At 54.8% G+C, this 24,853-nt stretch overlaps 1 protein-coding gene across 4 annotated transcripts in view; it reads left to right on the top strand.

Annotated features, from left to right (window-relative positions):
• JUP (junction plakoglobin) overlaps positions 1-24,210 on the top strand; it is a 32,537-nt gene extending 8,327 nt beyond the window's left edge. For all 4 annotated transcript variants that reach the window (XM_008012698.3, XM_008012699.3, XM_073005313.1 and 1 more), the window contains exons 2-15: positions 6,238-6,453; positions 8,428-8,687; positions 8,894-9,132; positions 10,511-10,712; positions 13,022-13,166; positions 13,273-13,376; positions 14,802-15,140; positions 19,973-20,128; positions 20,301-20,420; positions 21,029-21,179; positions 21,273-21,394; positions 22,607-22,646; positions 22,926-23,091; positions 23,390-24,210. In XM_008012698.3, the coding sequence (XP_008010889.1) occupies positions 6,246-6,453; positions 8,428-8,687; positions 8,894-9,132; positions 10,511-10,712; positions 13,022-13,166; positions 13,273-13,376; positions 14,802-15,140; positions 19,973-20,128; positions 20,301-20,420; positions 21,029-21,179; positions 21,273-21,394; positions 22,607-22,646; positions 22,926-23,077 (2,238 nt within the window). In that variant the 5' untranslated portion in view covers positions 6,238-6,245 and the 3' untranslated portion in view covers positions 23,078-23,091; positions 23,390-24,210. The remainder of the gene's footprint in view (positions 1-6,237; positions 6,454-8,427; positions 8,688-8,893; positions 9,133-10,510; positions 10,713-13,021; positions 13,167-13,272; positions 13,377-14,801; positions 15,141-19,972; positions 20,129-20,300; positions 20,421-21,028; positions 21,180-21,272; positions 21,395-22,606; positions 22,647-22,925; positions 23,092-23,389) is intronic.
• Positions 24,211-24,853: the final 643 nt, after the last annotated feature.

The following is a 24,853-nucleotide window of genomic DNA, read 5'->3' on the forward strand; positions in this document are numbered from 1 at the left end:
CTCCTGGAGCTGCCAGCCAGAGGGGAGAGGCCTCCTTGGGCAGCCCCAGTCTGAGAGGGAGACAGGCCCTCAAGGGAAGCCACCATGCACTTTCTAGAGTCTGTTTGTGTCTGTGCTTGGAACTGCGGGCCAGACCTCAGTGGGAGCCAGGGACAGAGTGGGGAAGGTGGGGGCTGGAGACTCCGCTGAGCCCAGCTTCCCCCTGGGACTGCTATGTGGGGAATGCTCACGCCTGGCTGTGCAGCTGCCCCTGGCTGCAGGAAGCAGCATGGACTGGCCTTGGGGCAGCCAGTGTCACCACCTGGCCTGAGTGAAGCTCCACTTCCCTTCTCCTCAGCCATGTTTCCTTCATCCCCAGGGCCTGGGAGGCAGCTCCCTACCTAGTCCCTATCTCAGGGGTCAGAGAAAGCAGCCAGGGTCCCCCCAAGCAGACTGCCAGCCACCTTGCCCAGCAGGTCTCTGTGCCTGCCGTCGCTTTTTTTTTTTTTTTTTTTTTTTTTTGAGACGGAGTCTTGCTTTGTCGCCCAGGCTGGAGTGCAGTGGCCGGATCTCAGCTCACTGCAAGCTCCGCCTCCCGGGTTTATGCCATTCTCCTGCCTCAGCCTCCCGAGTAGCTGGGACTACAGGCGCCCGCCACCTCGCCCGGCTAGTTTTTTGTATTTTTTGGTAGAGACGGGGTTTCACCGAGTTAGCCAGGATGGTCTCGATCTCCTGACCTCGTGATCCGCCCGTCTCGGCCTCCCAAAGTGCTGGGATTACAGGCTTGAGCCACCGCGCCCGGCCCTGCTTTTTTTTCTTTTTCTTTTTTTCTTTTTTTTGAGACAAGTCTCACACTGTAATGCCGGCTGGAGTGCAATTGGCGCGATCTCGGCTCACTGCAACCTCCGCCTCCCAGGTTCAAGTGATTCACCTGCCTCGGCCTTCTGACTAGCTGGGATTACAGGCGCCCACCATCACGCCTCACTAATTTTTTGTATTTTTAGTAGAGATGGGGTTTCACTATGTTGGCCAGGATGGTCTCAAACTCCTGACCTTGTGATCCACCCGCCTCGGCCTCCCAATATGCTGGGACTACAGGCGTGAGCCACCACACCCGGACCCCTCACCTTTCTTTTTTGAGATACAGTCTCGCTCTGTTGCCTAGGCTGGAGTGGAGCGATCTTGGCTCACTGCAGCCTCAGTCACCTGGGCTCAAGTGACGCTTCAGCTTCCAGAGTAGCTGGGACTGCAGGTGCGTGCCACCATGCCCGGCTAATTTATTTTTATTTTTTGTAGAGACAGGGTCTTACTATGTTGCCCAGGCTGGTCTTGAACTCCTGGGCTCAAACCACCCTCCCACCTCTGCCTTCCAAAGTGCTGGGATTATAGGCATGAACTACTGCTCCAGCTGGCTTCCGCCTCCTCTGCCATCTCTTTGTTCTTCTAGTATATGAATGCATGCCTTTCCCATGGACAGAGGGCTTCCAGAGTCACAGCGATGAAAGAAGTCACTTGATAATCTCCATTTTACAGATAAGAAAATGAGGCTTAAGGAAATCGAGCCCCTCTCCTCACTCAGAACCCCGTGCTCACCCTGTCGCTGTCTGAGCCTGGGAAATCCTGTGCTCACCTTGTCGCTGTCTGAGCCTGGGGACCTGTGTCTGCAAAGCGTGCTGGCCTCTAGCCTAAGGAACCTCAGGGGGACCCAGCCCTGCCCTGCTCCGCCCTGCTCCTCTGTCCCCAAATGCAGTGTTTCTGAGCCTGCTTCCAGCATGGCCTCTGGGGTAACCCATTCCTGTCCTTATTTCCAGGTGTCTTGGCACTTTGGTGCCCTGCAGCCCAGCCTAGATGTGCCTGTTGCTGACTGTCCTTGGCAGGTGCTGGCTGGGGAAGGAGCCTGGTGTAGCTCTGGTTGGGCTATTTTTAATGTCAGGGCTGGGCCACACTCTGCCAGGTCAGTCTTGGATTTAGGGTGCCTGGTGCCAGCCCTCTAGGTTGGCTGTGCAGAGGAGGAGGTAGGAATGAAGGGTAGGGGTGCACCCAGTCTAGCCTTATTACTTGCTCACACTTACCTGATGTGGGCCCTGTGGGGAAGGGTCCTCTGCATCCCCTCTCCAGGGCCCGTCTTCCTTCTTCCTGTCCTTGGGCTGTCCCTACAGTCTCTGATCTGGCTTCTTCCTCCCAGGCTGCTAACAATAGAGCAGGCTCTAAACAAAGGCCCCCCATTCAACTCAGAAACCCGCCCTGTCTCTGTCCCTGCCCATCTCTGGCTGGGGCGAGTGGGCAGGGCCCACGTCTGTCTCTCTCGCTTCCACCCTGGCTCTGTCCAGGGGCATTGCGGAAGGTCTGACTCCATGTCCAGGGTGGAGAGGGACAAGACTGAACTGGGTGCGGCCCCCTCCACCCTGGGAACTGTAAAACCAGCACTTTTGTTTCTTGTAGGAGAAGTTCCCTTGTTCTCCTGGGCAGTAGGTAAGGAGAAGGGTGGGGCTGGTTGACAGTCCTGCCTGAGGTCTGACTTCCAGCCTTCCTGTTGCAGGAATAGCTCCCTTGACTCCTTCCTCAGGAGGAGTTCCGGAGTGTGTCCTCTCCCAGAACTGGTTCCCAACTCTGACGTTGCCCACCCCCAGCCTTCTGTCTGTCGTGGGAATCCTGGTTTTTTATTCCTAGAGTCTTAGACATAACATTCCTTTGAGATCCAGGGACACAAGGACACCCAGCAAGTTTGTAGCAGAGCTGGGACTAGAACCTGGGACTCTTTTTTTTTTTTTTTTTCTGAGACAGGGTCTTGCTCTGTTGTCACCCAGGCTTGGAGTGCAGTGGCGTGGTCTCGGCTCGCTGCAACCTCCACCTCCCTGGTTCAAGCAATTCTTCTGCCCCAGCGTCCCGAGTAGCTGGGATTACAGGTGTGCACCACCACGCCTGGCTAATTTTTGTACTTTTTAGTAGAGACAGAATTTCACCATGTTGACCAGGATGGTCATGAACTCCCGATCTCGTGATCTGCCCGCTTCGGCCTCCCAGAGTGCTGGGATTACAGGCGTGAGCCAGTGCACCCAGCCTGAACCTGGTACTCTTGATTTGCAGCTGGGTGCTCTGCTTCCATCTGCAAGCACCTTGGTCCCCTTGGCAAGAGGGCTCCGCTCCACTCTTGTCTAGTGGGTTGGATGCTGTTCCTACCATGAGTGCTGCCATTTTCTCAGTGTGCAGGCACAGCTTCTTCACCTAGAAATTGGGAATAAAGCCGGGCGCAGTGGCCCATGCCTATAATCCCAGCACTTTGGGAGGCCAAAGTGGGCAGATCATCTGAGGTCAGGAGTTCAAGACCAGCCTGGCCAATGTGGTGAAACCTGGTCTCTACTAAAAATACAAAAATTATCCAGGCGTGGTGGTGCACACTTGTAGTCCCAGCTACTTGGGTGGTTGGGGCAGGAGAATCGCTGGAACCCGGAGGTGGAGGTTGCAGTGAGCCAAGATCGTGCCACTGCTCTCTAGCTTGGGCGACAGAGAGAGATTCTGTCTCAAAAAAGAAAGAAAGAAATTGGAAATAATAAAACATCTGCCAGGTTGCTTTGAGGGAAGAACAAGATTCATATAATAATAAAGGCCAATGGGAACCCTCACCCCCCACCCGCATGGCATCCTGTGGCCTCTGTCTCTCCCTGGGTAGCTGTCCAGCCCTCAGCAGTCTCCTGACGGTCCACCTGGGCTGGTGGGGGTGGTGAGGGGCCTGCTGAGGAAGTTCCTCGGCTTGACTGTGGTGGTCCCTTTAGACGTGAGGCTGGCAAGGGATGACCCTTGTTTGGAGTGAGGCCCGCTTCCTTCTTTAGCTGAGAAGCCCCAGGGTTAGGCACTGTCTATGGAGGAGGGCCCTCTGGCTGGGATGCAGTGTGTTTGTGGACCAGAGCTGCAGATGTCCAGCAGTGTCCAGATGTCGCTTAGCCTTGAGCCCAGCAGAGCGGCATTCAGCAGGTTATTGCCACCGTGTTTACTGGTACACTTACACCTTCCTTCCCTCCCGGGGGCAGCTTCTCTTCCAAGCTCTCCGCTGCTCTTTCTTGGGACTCCCCCTTGGGGCAGGGAAATGGTTGGGGAAGGCGGCACAGCAGGAGGAGGTCAGGATTTTTTTTTGACACGGAGTCTCACTCTGTCGCCCAGGCTGGAGTGCAGTGGCCGGATCTCAGCTCACTGCAAGCTCCGCCTCCCGGGTTTACACCATTCTCCTGCCTCAACCTCCCGAGTAGTTGGGACTACAGCTCGCCCGGCTAGTTTTTTTTTTGTATTTTTTAGTAGAGACGGGGTTTCACTGTGTTAGCCAGGATGGTCTGGATCTCCTGACCTCGTGATCCGCCCGTCTCGGCCTCCCAAAGTGCTGGAATTGGAGCTCAGGATTTTAGCAGGATTTTCCCATGTCTGCCTTCTCCGAGCACTCTGACCCCCGCCACCCAACGCTGCCCCCCATTTCCTGCCGGTGGCCATTCCCCTCTGCTGCTGGGGAAGGGTTGCGTGTGGAAAGGGCGCTGGTTGGGGGGGGCTCCTTCTGAACTAGCTACACTTTCAAATGCCTGGGAAGCAGCTGTGCACATCTGGTGGCCTGAGCCTGCTGTTTGGGGTCTGCCGTCTGGGGTTGCCAGACTGCTTCTATTTAATCAGCCTGAAACTCTGAGTCACTAGGGATGGCGGGAGGAGGGGAAGGAGGCAGCTGGGAGCCAGCCTGGCCCCTGCCTCTGCCTGTTCCAGGTGTGCTCACGGCTGCCTGCCATAAAAGGCTGTGAGACCTGCAGGACCATTCGTCATCCTCCTGGAGGGCGGCATTGGGGCTGTCACAGGGAAGACTTATCCTTGGTGATCTTTGTTCCTGGGGTGGGGCCAGGTTGCCCCAGCCACTCCACCCTCCCCTGGTCCCCATCACAGTGAGACAACCCGGGTGCTGCCTGGCTTCATGGGTGGACCAGCCTGAGTTCTGCTTACTCACTGAGGCTGCGCTGGGATGTGCAAAGACCACAGACCTCGGTGCCCTCACACCTGTACTTGGTACCAGTCCCAGCTCTGCCATTTCTAACCTCAGTTCCTGCATCTGTATGCGGGGGAACAGTGCATGCGCTTTGAAACCCGCCCGTGAGCATGACGGTGTCTGTGAGAGGTGTGGCTCATAGTAGGCCCTCATGGGATCATGGCGTCCATTCTCCCCGCAGCCGCTGACCTCTGCAGGTCAGTTCCCAGGACAGTGAAGCCAAACATAGACCAAGCGGGAAGTTCACCTCCCTGGTACACAGTACGGCCCTGCTACTCATTAACCTTCAGGTGCACCTAAACCTCTGCAGAGAGAGAGAGGGGTTCCTGACGGCAGTGACCACCCACAGGCCTGCCCCACCTCAGATCCCTAGCCTGGGCTCGAGGAGACCAGGAGGTGAGGAAGCACTTCCAGAGGAGAGGCGGTGCTGATGGTAATGGCCGTGGCCTCTCAACACCGGCTATGCACCAGGTCCTCGCAACCACCTCTGAGGGAGGTCGTGTGACCCCGCTTTATAGATGAGGACACTGAGGTTCTGTGGGGAGGTGAACTGCCCCAGTAGTGAGTAGCTGAGATTTGAACCGCTCTGTGGGACTCAGAGAGGCTTCTAGGTGCTGGGAGGGCTGGGAGAGAAGGGGTCTTAGGGCTTCGGCCTCAGGGCCACGAGTGATCCTGCCCAATCTGTAGGAAAGCCAGATCCTGGAGTCTCTGAGGGAGCCTGGGGCATTCCAGAGAAACCTGTCAGACCGCTTCCCTGCCCCACCCAGTTTCCTGCCCAATGACTGGGGTGCCTCCTCCCTGCAGCCTTTCCCAGGGAGCCCCAGTGGTTGAGGGTGGGCCCAGGGGACCTCAGAAGCTGCTAGAGGTCCTGGGTGCCTTCTCTTGCCCCTGAGACAGTTGGGTCAGGGCAGCAAGGTGAGTGAACCGGGGCTTCTGGCAGCAGCTGGCCCTTTACTGCCCTGCCCCCTGGGGCTCATCCCCCTAAGAGGTCAGAGATGCAAGCCCAGGACACACACACAGCTGCACCCCTGGGGCTCACTGCTCCCAGGGTATCTCATCATGGGCAGCGCCTCCCCGAGCCTGTTACCCTTCTGGGCACCCACTCAGCCCCAGCCTGCATCCTCATTGAAACCCCTGGGGCCATGGTGATTACATGGCAAGACAGGCAGGACTTGGGATGGGCTGAAGCTGGGGGCTGGGCCAGGTGACTTCCTGCTTCCTGACTTTCTCCTTTGTGCCCCCAGTAGCCACAATGGAGGTGATGAACCTGATGGAGCAGCCTATCAAGGTGACGGAGTGGCAGCAGACGTATACCTACGACTCGGGTATCCATTCGGGCGCCAACACCTGCGTGCCCTCTGTCAGCAGCAAGGGCATCATGGAGGAGGATGAGGCCTGCGGGCGCCAGTACACGCTCAAGAAGACCACCACCTACACCCAGGGGGTGCCCCCCAGCCAAGGTCAGGACCCCTTGGAACTATTCCATGGGGTAGAAAACCTGCCTGGGTCCTGGAGAGAGGTCAGAGTGAAAGAAGGCAGATTCTAGGGGGTCCCTGGTCTGAGGGAGGAGGTACAGCTCATATTAACAGGGGGCCCACCCAGTCTGAAGGAGGAGGTGCAGCTACTTCAGGGTGCTGCATCTGGGAGGGTCACAGAATCCTCTTCTGTGAAGAGGGAAGGTAGGGAGGGAAGGCATATTCCCTGCCCTCAGGGTGCCTCCAGTCTGAAGGAAGAGGCACAGTCCTTGTCTTCTGTGAATATAAGAATCTGATGAGGACGTTGGGCGCGGTGGCTCACGCCTGTAATCCCAGCACTTTGGGAGACTGAAGTGGGTTGATCACCTGAGGTCAGGAGTTCGAGACCAGCCTGGCCAACATGGTGAAACCCCATCTCTACTAAAAATACAAAATTAGCCAGGTGTGGTGGCATGCACCTGTAGTCCCAGCTACTAGGGAGGCTGAGGCAGGAGAATTGTTTGAACCCAGGAGGCAGAGGTTGGAGTGAGCTGAGATTATGCCACTGCCCTCCAGCCTGGGTGACAGAGCGAGACTCCGTCTCAAATAATAATAATAATAAAAAAATAAGAATCTGATGAGGAGGCATCACTATGGCTCTCAGGAAGCCCATGGATGGCAGGGAGGACACAGCCCTTTGGCTCTAGGAGCCTCACGTTTGATGGGAGAGCCAGGGCCCTAGCCCCTAGGAACCCCCCAGGGTTTCTCCTTCGGGTAGAGGAGGTGTAGGTCTCAAGCCTGAGGGCCCCTCGTTGGGAGGGAGACCAGTCCTCTGCTGCTGACATGCAGATAGGCCGAGGCTGTGGGACCAGTGACTGACTCAGCTCTGGGGCTTAGTCCTGGCTGGGGGTGCCCCGCCAGCCCAAGCCTCCCCTGCCCCTCTGGGGGAGAGGAGTATCCAGGCCCTAGAACTGTTGACCACAGGTGCCTCCAGGGCCCTGAACATGCCATGAGGTGGGCTGTGGGCTCTGGGAGTAGTGAGGGTGGACTGCAGCTGGTGGGGCTCTACGGAGTCAGCCCCTGCACGCCAGTCTCCTCCCTGACAGCTGGTAGGGGGAGTACGGGGCCTCTTGGCTGGGCAGGGCCAGGCACTGTGTTGGTAGCAAAAAGTACAGCATCCAGGTGGGAAAGCCATGCAGCTGTCTCCTCCTTCCCAACTAATTAGAGGGTGGAACCTCTGCGTCCCTCTCCCTGGGGGCATCAGGACAGTTGCCAGGGTGTGGCTGCTTGGGCATCTACCTGTGGGACTCCCAGACCCACCCAGGGGGAGGAAGGAAGTTAGAGAGGAACCTGACGTCTCAGCTGAGGACTCAGCTCCTGGCTCCCTGAACCCACAGCCCTGACTTTCCCTCTGATCTGCTGTGAGATGTGATGTTGGTGGCTCTCTGGGCCTCTGTTTGCCTGCCTGTATAGTGGGAGGATTGCCGCTGTTGGGGATGATGAGGGTCTAATTAGACTCCTGAGATTTCAGGGTTGAAAAGAGACCTGATGGGTAAGGGCGGAGAATGGAGTAGGGGTTTGGACCCCTGAGTCAGGCTGCCTTATAACCCCTCTGTGCCCAGTTTTCCCATCTGTAAAGAGGAGCCAATGATAGTACTTACCTTGCAGGGTCATTGTCAGATTATATGAGAAAATAGCAGGGCACTGAATTCACTGCCAGGCACATAATAAGTGTGCAAAAAAAAAATTCCCATGATGGACATAATATGTGGGGCCCATTTTACAGATGAGGTTACTGAGGTGATGGTGACTTCCCCAAGGTCCCTGGGGAGAGGCAGAATGGCCAGTCATGCGCTGGGGCTCTGGGCAGGGTGAAAGGTAGCCCAGAGGGCCGAGGTGGGGCTGTCTGCAGCCTGCCCTGCTCCCCAGTGTCTGCCCAGCCCACTGCCCGCACTCAGTCCCTGTCCCCATGGCCCCCAGGTGACCTGGAGTACCAGATGTCCACAACAGCCAGAGCCAAACGGGTGCGGGAGGCCATGTGCCCTGGCGTGTCAGGCGAGGACAGCTCGCTGCTGCTGGCCACCCAGGTGGAGGGGCAGGCCACCAACCTGCAGCGACTGGCCGAGCCATCCCAGCTGCTCAAGTCGGCCATCGTGCATCTCATCAACTACCAGGACGACGCTGAGCTGGCCACTCGAGCCCTGCCCGAGCTCACCAAGCTGCTCAACGACGAGGACCCGGTCTGTGAGGGTCCCGGCTAGGGTGGGGGCTGAGCAGGGAGGGGAGAGAGCAGATGTCCTCAGGGGAGGGACATTGTAGGGGTGGAGGAAGGTTATGACCCGGACTCCCCTGTATGTGACGAGTCTGGGGCCCTCCTCAGCTCTGTGGAAGGGTGTCCCAGCCCCTCCTTAGTGCTCACGTCCCCGCACCTGCCTTTGCCCTCCAGGTGGTGGTGACTAAGGCGGCCATGATTGTGAACCAGCTATCAAAGAAGGAGGCATCGCGGCGGGCCCTCATGGGCTCACCCCAGCTGGTGGCCGCTGTTGTGCGCACCATGCAGAATACCAGTGACCTGGACACGGCCCGCTGTACCACCAGCATCCTACACAACCTCTCCCACCACCGGGAGGGGCTGCTCGCCATCTTCAAGTCGGGCGGCATCCCTGCTCTGGTCCGCATGCTCAGGTACCCACCCCTGCTCAGTGCAGGAGTCCAGGACCCCGTCTCACTTGGGCCTCTCCCCTCCCTTCCCTGGGCTTCCATAAATACCCAGCGAGCAACTATCATGTGCCAGGCAGAGGCACACCCCATCCTGGTGCTCAGTGGCTCACAGCCCAGCAGGGAACACAGGCATGTAAACAGCAGGTTAATGATCAGGATATGGCACAGGCTGTGGCAGAAGAGCATTGAGATTGCTCAGAGGTGGAATCGCTTAATGGCAGGGGATTAACAGAGGAGTGGAGTTTGGCTAGTGTGGAGGAACGGAAGAGTGTCCCAGGCAGAGAGAACAGCAAATGCAAAGTTCCTTACAAACTTTCTGTTTCTGGGCCCCCTACAAAACGTTGATTGGTCTCATTTCTCGTTTTTTTTGAGGTGAGGTCTTGCTGTCGTCCAAGCTGGACTGCAGTGGCATGATCTCAGCTCACTGCAGCCTCCACCTCCCAGGTTTGAATATTCCTTCTGCCTCAGTCTCCTGAGTAGCTGGGATTACAAGTGTCTGCCACCATGCCCAGCTAATTTTTTTTTTTTTTTTTTTTTGAGACAGAGTTTTCCTCTTGTTGCCCAGGCTGGAGTGCAATGGCGCAGTCTCAGCTCACTGCAACCTCCGCCTCCCGGGTTCAAGCAATTCTCCTGCCTTAGCCTCCCAAGTAGCAGGGATTACAGGTGCCCACCACCACGCCTGGCTAATTTTTGTATTTTTAGTAAAGATGGGGTTTCACCATGTTGGCCAGGCTGGTCTTGAACTCCTGACCTCAGGTGATCTGCCCGCCTTGGCCTCCCAAAGTGCTGGGATTACAGGTGTCTGCCACCATGTCGAACTCAATTTTGTATTTTTAGTAGAGACGGAGTTTCGCCACGTTGGCCAGGCTGGTCTCGAACTCCTAACCTCAGGTGCTCCCCCGCCTCGGCCTCCCAAAGTGCTGAGATTACAGACGTGAGCCACCGCGCCTGGCCTCATTTCTCATCCCTATACCAGGCTGGGAGCTCCATGAAAGGGAGACACTGATTTCATTCCCCTCTGAACACCTTGCAAGGCCTCTCTAATATGTGGCCTTCCACATGGTAGTTACTTAGTAGGGATCAGTGTCTAGGGACCTACTGTGTGCTCAGCACAGGGCTGGGGGCTCAGAAGCAGGAGGAGTCATTGTCTCAGTTGGGAGAAGACAGGTGCTGTTTGCTTCATGCTTAAGAGCCGGGCAGGCTCAAGGAGTGATGAGATTTTAGCAAAGGGATAGATATTTCCAGAGGGGTGTCAGTAGCGGGGAGGCTTCCTGGGGGAGGTGGGAACCCATACCAGGCTCACATGGGACCTCGGCATACTAACCCCTGCCCACCCCCCCAGCTCCCCTGTGGAGTCGGTCCTGTTCTACGCCATCACCACGCTGCATAACCTGCTCCTGTACCAGGAGGGCGCCAAGATGGCCGTGCGCCTGGCTGATGGGCTGCAAAAGATGGTGCCCCTGCTCAACAAGAACAATCCCAAGTTCCTGGCCATCACCACCGACTGCCTGCAGCTCCTGGCCTACGGCAACCAGGAGAGCAAGGTGGGCCCTCCCCAACCCTCCTGAGGCCTGAAGCCCACCCTTGCGTCACCCTCTATCCTCCACAGCTTCGGGCTGCTGCCCCTTACTCCTTTTAGATGAGATATAGGGGCAGGTGTGCATGCTTCATTGTGCGACTGAATTGCGCAGAATTATTATTTTGAGTATAAGGAAAAAAAATCACTCATCCTCATACAGCCACCATTGTCATTTCGATATGCTCCGTGAAGAGCTGTTCTGTGGGCAGACGACAGATGTGTGCACATTCTTGTCATCATAACAATCTGCAACATTGCATCTGTTTTCTGCCTGCTTTTTTTTTTTTTTTTTTTTGAGACAGGGTCTCACTCTGTCACCTAGGCTGGAGTGCAGTGGTGTAATCAGGGCTCACTGCAACCTTGACTTCCTGGGCTCAGATGATCCTCCCATTTCGGCCTCCAGAGTAGCTGGGACTTCAGGCATGTGCCACCATGCCCGACTAGTTCTTTTTTACTCTTCTCTTCTTTTTTTTTTTTTTTGAGATGGAGTCTCACTCTGTCGCCTAGGCTGGAGTGCAGTGGCGCGATCTCAGCTGACTGCAACTTCCGCCTCCCCGGGTTCAAGTGATTCTCCTGCCTCAGCCTCCCAAGTAGCTGGGATTACAGGTGCCCACCACTATGCTCAGCTAATTTTTGTATTTTTAGTAGAGACAAGGTTTCACCAGGTTGGCCAGGCTGGTCTCAAACTCCTGACCTTAGGTGATCCATCTGCCTCGGCCTCCCAAAGTGCTGGGATTACAGGCGTGAGCCATCGCACTGGGCCCCTGACTAATTTTTTGTAAAGGTGAGATTTCTCCATATTGCCCAGGCTGGTCTCAAACTCCTGGGTTCAAGTGTCTGTCTGCCTTGGCCTCCCAAAGTGTCAGGATTACAGGTGTGAGCCACTGTGTCTGGCCTGCATGATGTTTAAAAAAAAATTTTTTTTGCTCTATTGTCCTCAAAACTACCCTCTAATAATGACAGATTGCCTTTCCTTTCCCTTTCCCCTTTCTTTTTCCTTTTCCTTTCCCTCTTCCTCTCTTCCTCTCTTTCTTTCTTCCTTCCCATTTCTTCCTTTTCTTTCTTTTTTGAGACAGGGTCTCACTGTGTTACCCAGGCTGGAGTGTGGTAGCATGATCCTAGCTCGCTGCAACCTCAAACTTCGGAGCTCAAGCATTCCTCCCACCTTAGCCTTCCTGATAACTAGGACTACAGAAACGTACCACTGAGCTAATTAGCACCTGGGCTAAGTTTTAAATTTTTTGTGGGGATGGGGTCTTGCTCTGATGTCCAGGCTACCCTCAAGGAATCCTCCCGTCTCAGCCTCCGAAATAGTGGGATTAAAGTCTTGAGCCACCATACCCAGCCTACAGATAGCATTTCATTAAGTGGAGACCTTAGGCTTTATTCTGAGAGAGGGTATTTAGATTGCTCCTATTCCACCTTTATAAACAATGCTGTCTAACAAATTAACGAATGTCTTTGGGCATATAGCCTTTGTCAAAGAGTGGAAACAATTCTCATCGATTTTTAACACTTCTGGCTTTTACCCAAATGGCCAGACTGATTTCCAGAAGGATTGGACTAATTTCCAGGGCCATAACTGGTAATGGGTGTGCATATAGTTTTGTCACATCCTTGTTAGCACTGGGTATTATCCTTTTTTTCAGAATTTTGGCTTACATAACAGTCATGAAACTATTGGGGTGGGCTGGGTGTGGTGGCTCACACCTGTAATCCCAGCACTTTGGGAGGCCGAGGCAGGTGAATTGCCTGAGGTCAGGAGTTTGAAACCAGCCTGGCCAACATAGTGAAACCCCATCCCCACCAAAAATACAGAAATTAGCCGGGCGTGGTGGCACATGCCTGTAATCCCAGCCACTTGGGAGGCTGAGGCATGAGAATTGCTTGAACCCAGGAGGCGAAGGTTGCAGTGAGCTGAGATCGTGCCACTGCTTTCCAGCCTGGGTGACACAGCGAGACTCTATCTCAAAAAAACAAACAAACAAAAAATTACTGGGGTGTTTGACTGGGTGTGGTGGCTCACACCTGTAATCCCAGCACTTTGGGAGGCTGAGGTGTGAGGATCATTTGAGGCCAGGAGTTCAAGACCAGCCTGGGCAGCATAGCGAGACCCCCATCTTTATAAAAAGAAAAAAATACATTAAAAGAAAAAAACGAACTATTTGTGCATTAGCTGAAGCTCAGTAATGACAGCTCTGTCTCCTGCCCTGCTTCTCCTTGTTCCTGTCATATTTCCCATCCTTCTCACACTCATTCCCTCTTCACCTGCAGCTGATTATCCTGGCCAATAGTGGGCCCCAGGCCCTTGTGCAGATCATGCGTAACTACAGTTATGAGAAGCTGCTCTGGACCACCAGTCGTGTGCTCAAGGTGCTGTCTGTGTGTCCCAGCAATAAGCCTGCCATTGTGGAGGCTGGTGAGTATAATGGCCTTGAGGGCGGCTGGGATGGGGGCTCTGCCCAGCTGCCAAGCTCAGTCAGCCATGCTGCCCGTGGCTGATGGCACCCCTATCCCTGCCCCAGGTGGGATGCAGGCCCTGGGCAAGCACCTGACCAGCAACAGCCCCCGCCTGGTGCAGAACTGCCTGTGGACCCTGCGCAACCTCTCGGACGTGGCCACAAAGCAGGTGAGGGAGGTATCTGGGCTTGGGGTTGACCTCTTCAGCTGCCCCGTCCAGCCTCCTGTCTGGGCATCTGACCTTAGGTACTGTGGTCTCTAAATCTCTGGGGGCTGGATACTGGGGGCTGGATACTGGGAGCTGGATACTGGGAGCTCTAAATCTCTCTTCCTTGTGGCTGCGGCTGGAAATGCCTTGAAGACCTTCATCTCTTTTTTTTTTGTTTTTGACAGAGTCTCGCTCGTCACCCAGGCTGGAGTGCAGTGGTGCAATCTCCGCTCACTGCAAGATCTGCCTCCTGGGCTCAAGCGATTCTCTTGCCTCACCCTCCCGAGCAGTTGGGACTACAGGAGTGAGCCACCATGTCTGGCTAATTTTTGTATTTTTAGTAGAGACAGGGTTTCACCATGTTGGTCAGGCTGGTCTCGAACTCCTGACCTCAGGTGATCCACCCGCCTTGGCCTCCCAAAGTGCTGGGATTACAGACGTGAGCCGCCGCGTCCAGCAAAAGAACAGTTTTGACCTGGGCCCTGGGCTGGGGCAATAGTTTACCAAGAGATAGACCCCCATGACTAAAAATACAATTTAAGGAAAAATGCAGCTCCAGGGCAAGTGCCCTGTGCCTCCTTTCAACAACCATTCCTCAGGCCTCCCCAAGCAATATGCTGTTTATCAAGTGCCCACCCTCTGCTGGCCCTCTGCGTGGCATTTGTGGACATTAGCTCGTTCAGCCTGGGGTTAGAGTGTGGGACCCTGTGGGTAAGATGAAGACACTGAGGCTGGGGGAGGTAATGGCCATGGTCAGAGGTAGTAAATGGCAGAACTGGAATTTGAAGGACTGTCCATCCCCAAAGCTGGAGTTTTTCTGTCCCACCACAAGGCCTACGTGTCTCCCTGGGAGAAGTGAGACGTCTGAGTTAGTGATTTTACTGGAAGTGGATTTGGCTTAGGGCCCCAGGGTGGTGGGGCAGCAGTGAAGGCCCAGAAAGGTGACACATGAGTAGATGTGGCTCAGCTGGGCCACTGAAACATGTGGCCCCCTCAACAATTGCCTCCTGGTCTCAAGGCCTCCCTTGGACACCGTACTTTGGCCTGAGGAGGGTTCTGCCTGGGTCTGAGGCCCCCAGGGAAAGGCTGATGGGTTGGAGGGAAGAGACGTGGGTGGGGCTTAGAGTCAGGCCTGGGTTCAGATCCAACCACTGGCTGTGTGTCTGTGGGCAAGTTCCTCAACTTCTCTGAGCCTCATTGTCTCACTTGCACCACGGGATAGTAACACCCTCTCACAGGGTGTGGCGGGTCATGGGGATGAAAGTTCCCGGGCACACACAGGCATGGCTGACCCCTTTAGGTCATCCTGCTCCCCTCAGACATATTCGAGAAGGCTCCCTGGAGTTGGCTGCTCCCTGACTCCCCTATCCCTTCCTTTCCCTCCAGGAGGGCCTGGAGAGTGTGCTGAAGATTCTGGTGAACCAGCTAAGCGTGGATGATGTCAACGTCCTCACCTGTGCCACGGGCACACTCTCCAACCTGACTTGCAACAACAGCAAGAACAAGACACTGGTGACACAGAACAGCGGTGTGGAGGCTCTCATCCATGCCATCCTGCGTGCTGGTGACAAGGACGACATCACAGAGCCTGCCGTCTGCGCCCTGCGCCACCTCACTAGCCGCCACCCTGAGGCCGAGATGGCCCAGAACTCTGTGCGCCTCAACTATGGCATCCCAGCCATTGTGAAGCTGCTCAACCAGCCCAACCAGTGGCCACTGGTCAAGGTACTGCTGTTAGGCGAGGGGAAGGAGCTCCCTGCAGCCGGCTTAGGTGCTGTATTGGTATAGGCAAAGCTGCTGTAGCAAAGAAGCCCTAAATACAGTGGCTTGAATAAGACAGAAGTTTATTTCTCTCTCGTGTAATAGTTTAGACCTCAACAATGGCTCTGCTCTCCAGATTCTTTCTATCTTCTAGCTCCACCAGCCCCTAGGGCAGAGCTCAGAGTTCAAAATGCACATGAGTACCCTGGGCGGTTTCACTAAAGTGCAGGTTCCACGGTGGCTCATGCCTGTAATTCCAGCACTTTGGGAGGCCAAGGTAGGAGGATTGCTTGAGGCCAGGAATTTGAAACCAGCCTGGACAACATAGCAAGACTTGTCTCAACAACAACAGGAAAAATTAGCCGGGTGTGGTGGTGCACACCTGTAGTCCCAGCTACTGGGGAGGAGAGGCTGAGGTGGGAGGATCGCTTGAGCACAGGAATTGGAGGTTACAGTGAGCTATGACTGCATCAGTGCACTTCAGCCTGGGTGACAGAGCAAGAACCCATGTCTTAAAAGAAAAGAAAAACAGGAGGCTGGGTGCAGATGCAGACATCTGTAGTTCTAGCACTTTGGGAGGCAAAGGCGGAGGCAGACGTGGAAGGATCACTTGAGGCCAGGAGTTTGAGACTAGCCTGGGTAACATATTGAGACACCCATCTCTTACAAAAAATTTGAAAAACAAAAAAAAACAAACAAATAAGCAATCTAAAACAAACACACACACACACACGCACACAGACACACACTGCAGGTCCTAATTCAGCAGGCCTGCTGCGGAGGGCCTGCGATTCCATATGTCTTTTTTTTATTGTTTTGAGACAATGTCTTTGTCTATTGCCCAGGCTGGAGTGCAGTGGTACAATCTTGGCTCACTGCAACCTCTACCTCCCGGGTTCAAGCGATTCTCCTGCCTTGGCCTCCTGAGTAGTTGAGATTATAGGTGCACGCCACCATGTCCGGATAATTTTTGTATTTTTAGTAGATTTTGCCACGTTGCTCAGAATGGTCTCAAACTCCTGAACTCAAGCAATCCACCAGCCTCGGCCTCCCAAAGTGCAGGGATTACAGGTGTAAGACACCGGGCCCGGACAATTCTGTATTTCTTTTTTTTTTTTTTTTTTTTTTTTTTTTTTGAGACGGAGTCTCGCTCTGTCGCCCAGGCTGGAGTGCAGTGGCTGGATCTCAGCTCACTGCAAGCTCCGCCTACCGGGTTCACGCCATTCTCCTGCCTCCGCCTCCGGAGTAGCTGGGACTACAGGCGCCCGCCACCACGCCCGGCTAGTTTTTTGTATTTTTTAGTAGAGACGGGGTTTCACCGTGTCAGCCAGGATGGTCTCGATCTCCTGACCTCGTGATCCGCCCGTCTCGGCCTCCCAAAGTGCTGGGATTACAGGCTTGAGCCACCGCGCCCGGCCAATTCTGTATTTTTCTTTTTTTTTTTTTTTTTTGAGACGGAGTTTTGGTCTTGTTTCCCAGGCTGGAGTGCAATAGCACAATCTCGGCCCGGCCAATTCTGTATTTCTTTTCTTTTTTTTTTTTTTTTTTTGAGATGGAGTTTTGGTCTTGTTTCCCAGGCTGGAGTGCAATAGCACAATCTCGGCTCACCGCAACCTCGGCCTCCCGGGTTCAAGCAATTCTCCTGCATCAGCCTTCCAAGTAGCTGGGTCTACAGGCATGTGCCACCATGCCCAGCTAATTTTGTATTTTTTAGTTGAGACAGGATTTCTCTGTGTTGGTTAGGCTGGTCTCGAACTCCTGACTTCAGGTGATCCACCCACCTCGGCCTTTCAAAGTGCTAGGATTACAGGCGTGAGCCACCGTGCCCGGCCCAATTCTGTATTTCTAACAAGCTTGCAGGTGCTGCTACTGGTCCATGGAGCACATTTCTTATGCCACTGGGTATAGACGAGAGAGTTGTCCTCACATGAATGAGTGGACTGTATCATCCCCACAGATGTGTTCTAGCCCTGAGAACTGGGAAGGGCTAGCGGCCACCAGAAAGTGGCAGGCATCACTCCTGCTCACACCCCAGAACTTGGTCATTCGGCCACATCAAGGTGCAAGGAGGCTAGGAAATGTGATCACCAGCCAGATGGCCGTGTGTCCTGCTGAAAATCAGGAGAGCCCCTACAGAGACACAGGGCAGAGAGGATTCTGGGGGATGCTTAGCCTCTCCCACAGGGAGTTGGGCGTGTGAAGGGGTGGGGTCTTCTTCTTGAGGCTACCTGGGTGGAAGAGAGATGTGTGTCACTTCCCTGTCAGGCAGGGGAAGTGAGAGTGGGCCAGGAGGTGGGCAGGCCCAAGGGACAGTTATGGAGGAAGGCATGTGTATGTGTGTGTATCCATATGTAGAGACAAGGAAGGCAGCCAAAGGCAAGGTGGCATCTGGTGCCAGAGAGTGAGGAAGCTACCATAGATGAGGGTCTTGTCAACAGGCACAGGAGCCAGCTGGCAGGGACATCCGCTAGCTACATTTAAGACAATTTAAGGCCAGGCGCGGTGGCTCAAGCCTGTAATCCCAGCACTTTGGGAGGCCGAGACGGGCGGATCACGAGGTCAGGAGATCAAGACCATCCTGGCTAACATGGTGAAACCCCGTCTCTACTAAAAAATACAAAAAGCTAGCCGGGCGAGGTGGCGGGCGCCTGTAGTCCCAGCTACTCGGGAGGCTGAGGCAGGAGAATGGCGTGAACCCGGGAGGTGGAGCTTGCAGTGAACTGAGATCCGGCCATTGCACTCCAGCCTGGGAGACAGAGCGAGACTCTGTCTCAGAAAAAAAAAAAAAAAAAAAAAAGACAATTTAATAGTACAGACAAGCCAGGTGCAGTGGCTCACGCCTATAATCCTAGCACTTTGGGAGGCCGAGGCGGGAGGATTACCTGATGTCAGGAGTTTGAGACCAGCCTTGCCAACATAGTAAGTCCCCGCCTCCACAAAAAATAGAAAAATTAGCTGGCCATGGTGGCCTGTGCCTGTAATCTCAGCTACTTGGAAGGCCAGGGCAGAAGAATTACTTTGAACCCAGAAGGCAGAGGTTGCAGTCAGCTGAGATCTCTCCATTGCACTCCATCCAGCCTGGGTGACAGAGACTCCGTCTTGGAAAACAAAAACAAAAAACATGGCCAGGCGCTGTGGCTCACGCCTGTAACCCCCACACTTTGGGAGGCAGAGGCGGGTGTATCACGAGGTCAGGAGATAGAGACCATCCTGGCTAACATGGTGAAATCCCGTCTCTACTAAAAAAATACAAAAAAATTAGCCGGGCGTGGTGGTGGGCGTCTGTGGTCCCAGCTACTCAGGAGGCTGAAGTAGGAGAATGGTGTAAACCGGGGAGGCGGAGCTTGCAGTGAGCCAAGATCATGCCACTGTACTCCAGCCTGGTGACAGAGTGAGACTCCGTCTCAAAAAAAAAAAAACAGTGCAGATAAGAATGACTCTAAATGATTCTATACATTGAATTATTATTATTTATTACTATTATTTTTGAGATGGAGTCTTGCTCTGTTGCCCAGGCTGGAGTGCAGTGGCACGATCTCAGCTCACTGCAATCTCCGCCTCCCAGGTTCAAGCAATTTCCAGCTAATTTCTGTATTTTTAGTAGTTTCACCATGTTGGCCAGGCTGGTCTCGAACTCCTGACCTACAGTGATCTGCCTGCCTCGGCCTCCCAAAGTGCTGGGATTACAGGCGTGAGCCACTGCTCCTGGCCTATACATTGAATTAAAAAAAAGAAAATCCATGTTTAGAAAAAAAAATGTCAGTGTGACTCCTCCTTGATGCTTGGTCCCTGCTGCAAACCTGAGGTGGGGCTTTGCATCCTAACCCAGCAGCTAAGTGGCAAGTGACCTTGGCAAGTCATTTGCCGTGTGCTCACATCCCCATCTTGTGATTTTCATCCCTGCCGTCCTGGCATCTTGTTTTGATGATGAAACGGATGACACCTTGAGAGGCTCTGGGAGGCCAAAGTGGCTCCTGTGGGTCAAGGACCCTGGGAAGGAAATCTCAGGACACCTCCTTCCAGAGCTGCCCTGCTGGGGATTCATGACAATGTGAGCACCACCCAAGCAGGAGGCTTCGGGGCCACCTAGAGCAAAGACTTCCTGAGATTCAGGCTTGGGGAACGATCAGAAAAGCAAGCAAGGCCATGGTGTCTGTGGGGGGGTGGTTAAGAGAGAGGGGACAGGGTGAGGGTCTGGGCATGGGGCTGGCAGGATGTTCTGGAATGGGGTGTCATTTTAGCAAAGGCTGTTAGAATTAGCCATGAGCGGCCAGGCGCAGTAGCTCACGCTTGTAATCCCAGCATTTTGGGAGGCCGAGGCGGGCGGATCACCTGAGGTCAGGAGTTTGAGACCAGCCTGACCAACATGGCGAAACCCCGTCTCTACTAAAAATATAAAAAATTAGCCGGGCGTGGTTGCGGGCTCCTGTAATCGCAGCTACTCAGGAGGCTGAGGCAGGAGAATCACTTGAACCCAGGAGGTGGAGGTTGCAGTGGGGTGAGATTGCATCACTGCACTCCAGCCTGGGTAACAAGAGTGAAACTCTATCTCAAAAAAAAAAAAAAAAAAAAAACAGAAAAGGATTAGCCATGAGCACCCCCAGATCCTGTGGATTAAGTGACATGGCTGGGATGGTCTCCTTCTCTGGATATCTTCTAGTGTGCCTGTGTCTGGCCTCGGGGACAGAAGAGGTGAAGGAGGGAGGGGATACCTGAAGCTGGGAAGCTGGGATCCTTCAGATGTCCAAGAAGTGCCCTTGATCGCTGCCAGGCAACCATTGGCTTTTTTTTGCCAGGCAACCATTGGCTTGATCAGGAATCTGGCCCTGTGCCCAGCCAACCATGCCCCGCTGCAGGAGGCAGCGGTCATCCCCCGCCTCGTCCAACTGCTGGTCAAGGCCCACCAGGATGCCCAGCGCCACGTAGCTGCAGGCACACAGCAGCCCTACACGGTATGTGAGCTGGTGGTGCCTGTGACAACCTTCCTGGGGGGCAGGTGTCCTCTGTGGGTGTGTGTGTGAATGCAGAGGTCAGTTGCAACTGATGCCAATTCCAAGAGCCTGTGAAGTTCATTCGGCTGACAGCACCTGTCCCATGCCCCCTGCCTCCTCTCTCATCTCGCAGGATGGTGTGAGGATGGAGGAGATTGTGGAGGGCTGCACCGGAGCCCTGCACATCCTCGCCCGGGACCCCATGAACCGCATGGAGATCTTCCGGCTCAACACCATTCCTCTGTTTGTGCAGGTGAGTCTGGGGCAGGTGTGCAGGAGAGGTGCCCCCACCACTGCTTAGAGGACAAGGTTAGGAGTCCCAGATTTTGGGGGCCTGGACCAGGCATCAAGAGGTCTTTGGAGGAGTTTGGAGGAAAGTGGCCACACCAGATTGACTACTTAGCAACCCCCTGCACAGGCATGGCTTTCTAAGCTTCAAAGCAAGGAAAGAGATCACAAATGGAAAAAACAAAAACAAAAAAAACTTGAGATTCAACCACATAAACGTGAAAACCATCTATTTCAGAAAGAACCTTAAAAAAGCATTAAAAAAAAAAATCAGCAAACTGGGAGAATATGTGCAAGTACCATAACAGACAAGAGTTTAACATCTTTCATGTCAGTGACTTCTTTAACACTAGATTCCAATGGTTAGATGAGGCAGAGTCACAGGTAATTTCAAGGTAGTTCATGAACAACGCTCAGCCCAGTTTAAAGCAGTAACACTTACTCCCCAGTGATGGCCCGTTTTCCACTATGGAATTGCTACAGGGTGGAGGTGGGCAGGGCTGTGGGGTGTGTTGTCCAGCCTGCCTCACCCCTTCCCACCTCTCCCCTGCTTCCCATGTCCCCTCTGCCCAGCTCCTGTACTCATCGGTGGAGAACATCCAGCGCGTGGCCGCCGGGGTGCTGTGTGAGCTGGCCCAGGACAAGGAGGCGGCCGACGCCATTGATGCAGAGGGGGCCTCGGCCCCACTCATGGAGTTGCTGCACTCCCGCAACGAGGGCACTGGTGAGCTGGGAGAGGGCAGCTGGGTCCCACTCCTCCAGCCATGATGGAGGCTGGCAGACGTTTAACCTGGCTTTTCCTCTCCTCTCTGCTCAGCCACCTACGCTGCTGCTGTCCTGTTCCGCATCTCTGAGGACAAGAACCCAGACTACCGGAAGCGTGTGTCCGTGGAGCTCACCAACTCCCTCTTCAAGCATGACCCGGCTGCCTGGGAGGCTGTGAGTATCCTAGGCTGGACCGCAGTAGTTGGTTGCACAAGTTGTGCACTGCCCAAGGGCAACTTGACTTTTGGGGGTCTCCTACTACTGTCAACTTTACAGATTTTTATTTTGTAATTGGATCATTTATAACAATTCCTAGCAGATGGAAGTAGTGGGTTGAACCATATGTCCACACAATGCCAATTTTTATTTTGCCCAAATGAGTATACGGTGTTTGAGGAGGGGGTGCTTTTCCTAATTTGCGTGGAGGTGCTGGATAGGCTACAGGTGGTCTTTTCCAGGGTGGAGCAGTGCCCTGCACCCATTCTTGAGTCCTCTGCCTCCTGCCCTCCTCCCATGAGCTGCTCTAATCCAGCAGGAGTTCCTGCTCCATGAATGGGGAACCCTCCTCCCTGGGGAGTACTGAGGACACGAGTACATCAGGGCACTGGGTGACCCCATTTCATCATCCTGTATTCCTCCAAGGCCTCTTTGCTTTTCTCTGGCCCCCTCTTTTATTTATTTATTTATTTATTTATTTATTTTTTGAGACGGAGTCTTGGTCTGTCGCCAGGCTGGAGTGCAGTGGCGTGATCTTGGCTCACTGCAACCTCTGCCTCCTGGTTTCAAGCAATTCTCCTGCCTTAGCCTCCTGAGTAACTGGAACTACAGGCACATGCTACCACACCCAGCTAATTTTTGTATTTTTAGTAGAGATGGGGTTTCCCCATGTTGGCTAGGATGATCTCAATCTCCTGACCTTGTAATCTGCCCGCCTTGGCCTCCCAAAGTGCTGGGATTACAGGTGTGAGCCACTGTGCCCGGGCTATTTTTTATTTTTTTCAAGACAGAGTCTCGCTCTGTGGCCCAGGCTGGAGTGCAGTGGCGCAGTCTCAGCTCACTGCATCCTCTGTCTCCCCGTTCAAGCGATTCTCCTGCCTCAGCCTCCCAAGTAGCTGGGATTACAGGTGTGCGCCACCACGCCCAGCTATTTTTTTTGTATTTTTAGTAGAGACGGGGTTTCACCATGTTGGCTAGGCTGGTCTGAAACTCCTGACCTCAAGTGATCCGCCTGCCTTCGCCTCCCAGAGTGCTGGGATTACAGGCGTGAGCCACCACATCCGGCCCAGCCCCTTCTTTTAGAAGCGTCTCTCCCTGCCCCCCAGCTGAGATCCAGCTTGGAGCCTGCATTTTCAAACCTCTCCTCTATGTTTCTCTCTCCTTTTTCAGGCCCAGAGCATGATTCCCATCAATGAGCCCTACGGAGATGGTAAGTGTGTGCCAGGCTCTTCAGGACCCTGGAGATCCTGGGTGGCTGTGTGGCTGTGTGTGAGGGGGCAATATTACGTCTCCGGGGCCAGAGGACCAGTGGCAACTGCTCTGTGGCATCCACATGTACCCCAGTCTAGATGCCCTGGTGTGGGGTCTGGGGAGGGGGTCAGGCCCACCAGGGGTGGGCGTGGGTAGAGGAGGCAGCTGAAGGCTGTGCAGACGGCTCCCGGAAGGGTGGCTTGCAGACCCTAGGACCGACCCCACTTTTCGTCCCCAGATATGGATGCCACCTACCGCCCCATGTACTCCAGCGACGTGCCCCTTGACCCGCTGGAGATGCACATGGACATGGACGGAGACTACCCCATCGACACCTACAGCGACGGCCTCAGGCCCCCGTACCCCACTGCAGACCACATGCTGGCCTAGGTGGCCTGGCCCCAGTACGGCCCCCTCTTTGCAGGCTTTTCCCTCCTCTCTAGAACCTACTTCCGTTGGAGGCCCTCCCATCTCCCCGCTGAAACCTGTGCTTCTTTTTTGGGGGGACCCTTTGCTGCTGAGCTTCCCCAAGCACGGCGTGCCCTGGCCTGCCTTCTTCTTGTGTCCTTGGTAGGGGTGGGGAGTCCTGTTCCTGCTGGCCTCTTCTGGGGGTGGTGGGCAGGTGACACGGAGTGGCATGAGCTTCTGTGGATGCAGGTCCACTGAGCCCCTGACCCCTGTCTGTCCCCACTTCCCCAACAGGTGCGGTTCCTCATCTGAGAGGCTCTCCGTGCAGGCGATGGGGCAAGACAGAAAAGTGCCTGAGCTGGGGAAGCCGGGGCGTGACTTCCTGCTGCACCCCGTGCCTCCAGAGGTCCTCCGTAGGGTCTTTCTTGGGATAATGTTCTGCTCCTGCTTTTCTGTCCTGGGCATGGGTCCAGGGCCTAACACCCCCTCCCCGCCCTTGTGGCCCTGGCCACTAAAGCTTCAGACTCAAGCACCCTTTCTGTTTCCCCCCCAGCAACCCCCCCAAACCCCCAGCCTCCCTGTCTCCAGCTGCCTGGGCCTGGAAGGGCTTTGGTTCCTTCTCTGGGTCTGATTTTCTCACTGAACTCCACTGACCAGCTGCCCTAAGCCCCCAGGGTCTCCAGGGCCCAGGTTCAAGACCCAACCCCCCGAAATCCAAAGCTTCTCTTGAAAAGTTCAGGGACCGTCCAGGGGAGATGGGGAGGAGATATGGAGTGAATCACCTGCTCCAGGAGACGCCGACTTCTCTCTCCAGGATGCTTAGTTGGCTTTGCCCACCCCTCACTCCCCGGGGAGCTCTGGGGACAGCTCCCTCACACCCCTGTCCCATCCACACAGCTGCCCTAGCTGACCCTGAGAAGTGCTCTTGGCTGACCCCTCTGGTGTGTGGTGAGGGGCTTTCTCTTCCCCTTCCTGTTTCAGACCCCCCCATCTCCCGCACATGGTGTGGGGGGCTGGGGGAGGTCCCAGCAGAGTGTTTTATTATTATCGCTTTATGTTTTTGGTTATTGGTTTTTTTGTATAGACCAAAGCAAAGAAAATAAAAATAACACAGATGCGTTGGAGGCTGTTTAGGGGAGTGGGGTGGGAAAGTCGAGGGGCTTCCCCCGCGGCCTGGCGCCCTCCTTGGCTGGGTCCTGCGGGTTCTCAGGGCCGCCTTGCATGTGGGACCAACTAGAAGAGGCGAGCTGGGGAGCCAGGAGTGTTGGAGGCGCCGGAGTGGATTTAACCCGATATGTGCTTGTAGGGCGAGGATGGGGGAAGAGGTGAATGGGGGTGAGTCCCTCACTTCTGGAGGCCAGGCCTTGTTTCTCTCTCAAACAGGCAAGCTCCTGGCTGGCTCTCCTCCCGTCCAGCCTTAAAGTGAATATGGCAGATGTCCCTGTGCTTAACGCTCCCTGAGGCTTATGGCCTGGAGTCCAGACCCCTTGTTGGTCGACTGTGGGCCCACCCCAGCTCCTGCCCACCTCCCCTCTGTCTTCCCCCTACCACCTACTCTGCCCTCAGCCATGCCCGGGACAGCCAGCAGCCCCCTCCTGTTCTTTGTCCATGCTGTTCCTGCTGTCTGGTTGCCTCCACTGTTCACCTGCTCGGATCGGCTCAGACCTGACTCCAGGAACACCTGCTCCATGACCTCCACCCCCAGCAGGGATGAGTGGGTGCCCCTCCTGCTATGCTCCACGATGCCCGTGCACAGCT

This window comes from Chlorocebus sabaeus, chromosome 16 (genome assembly GCF_047675955.1).
Source record: "Chlorocebus sabaeus isolate Y175 chromosome 16, mChlSab1.0.hap1, whole genome shotgun sequence".
Lineage (NCBI taxonomy): Eukaryota > Metazoa > Chordata > Mammalia > Primates > Cercopithecidae > Chlorocebus > Chlorocebus sabaeus.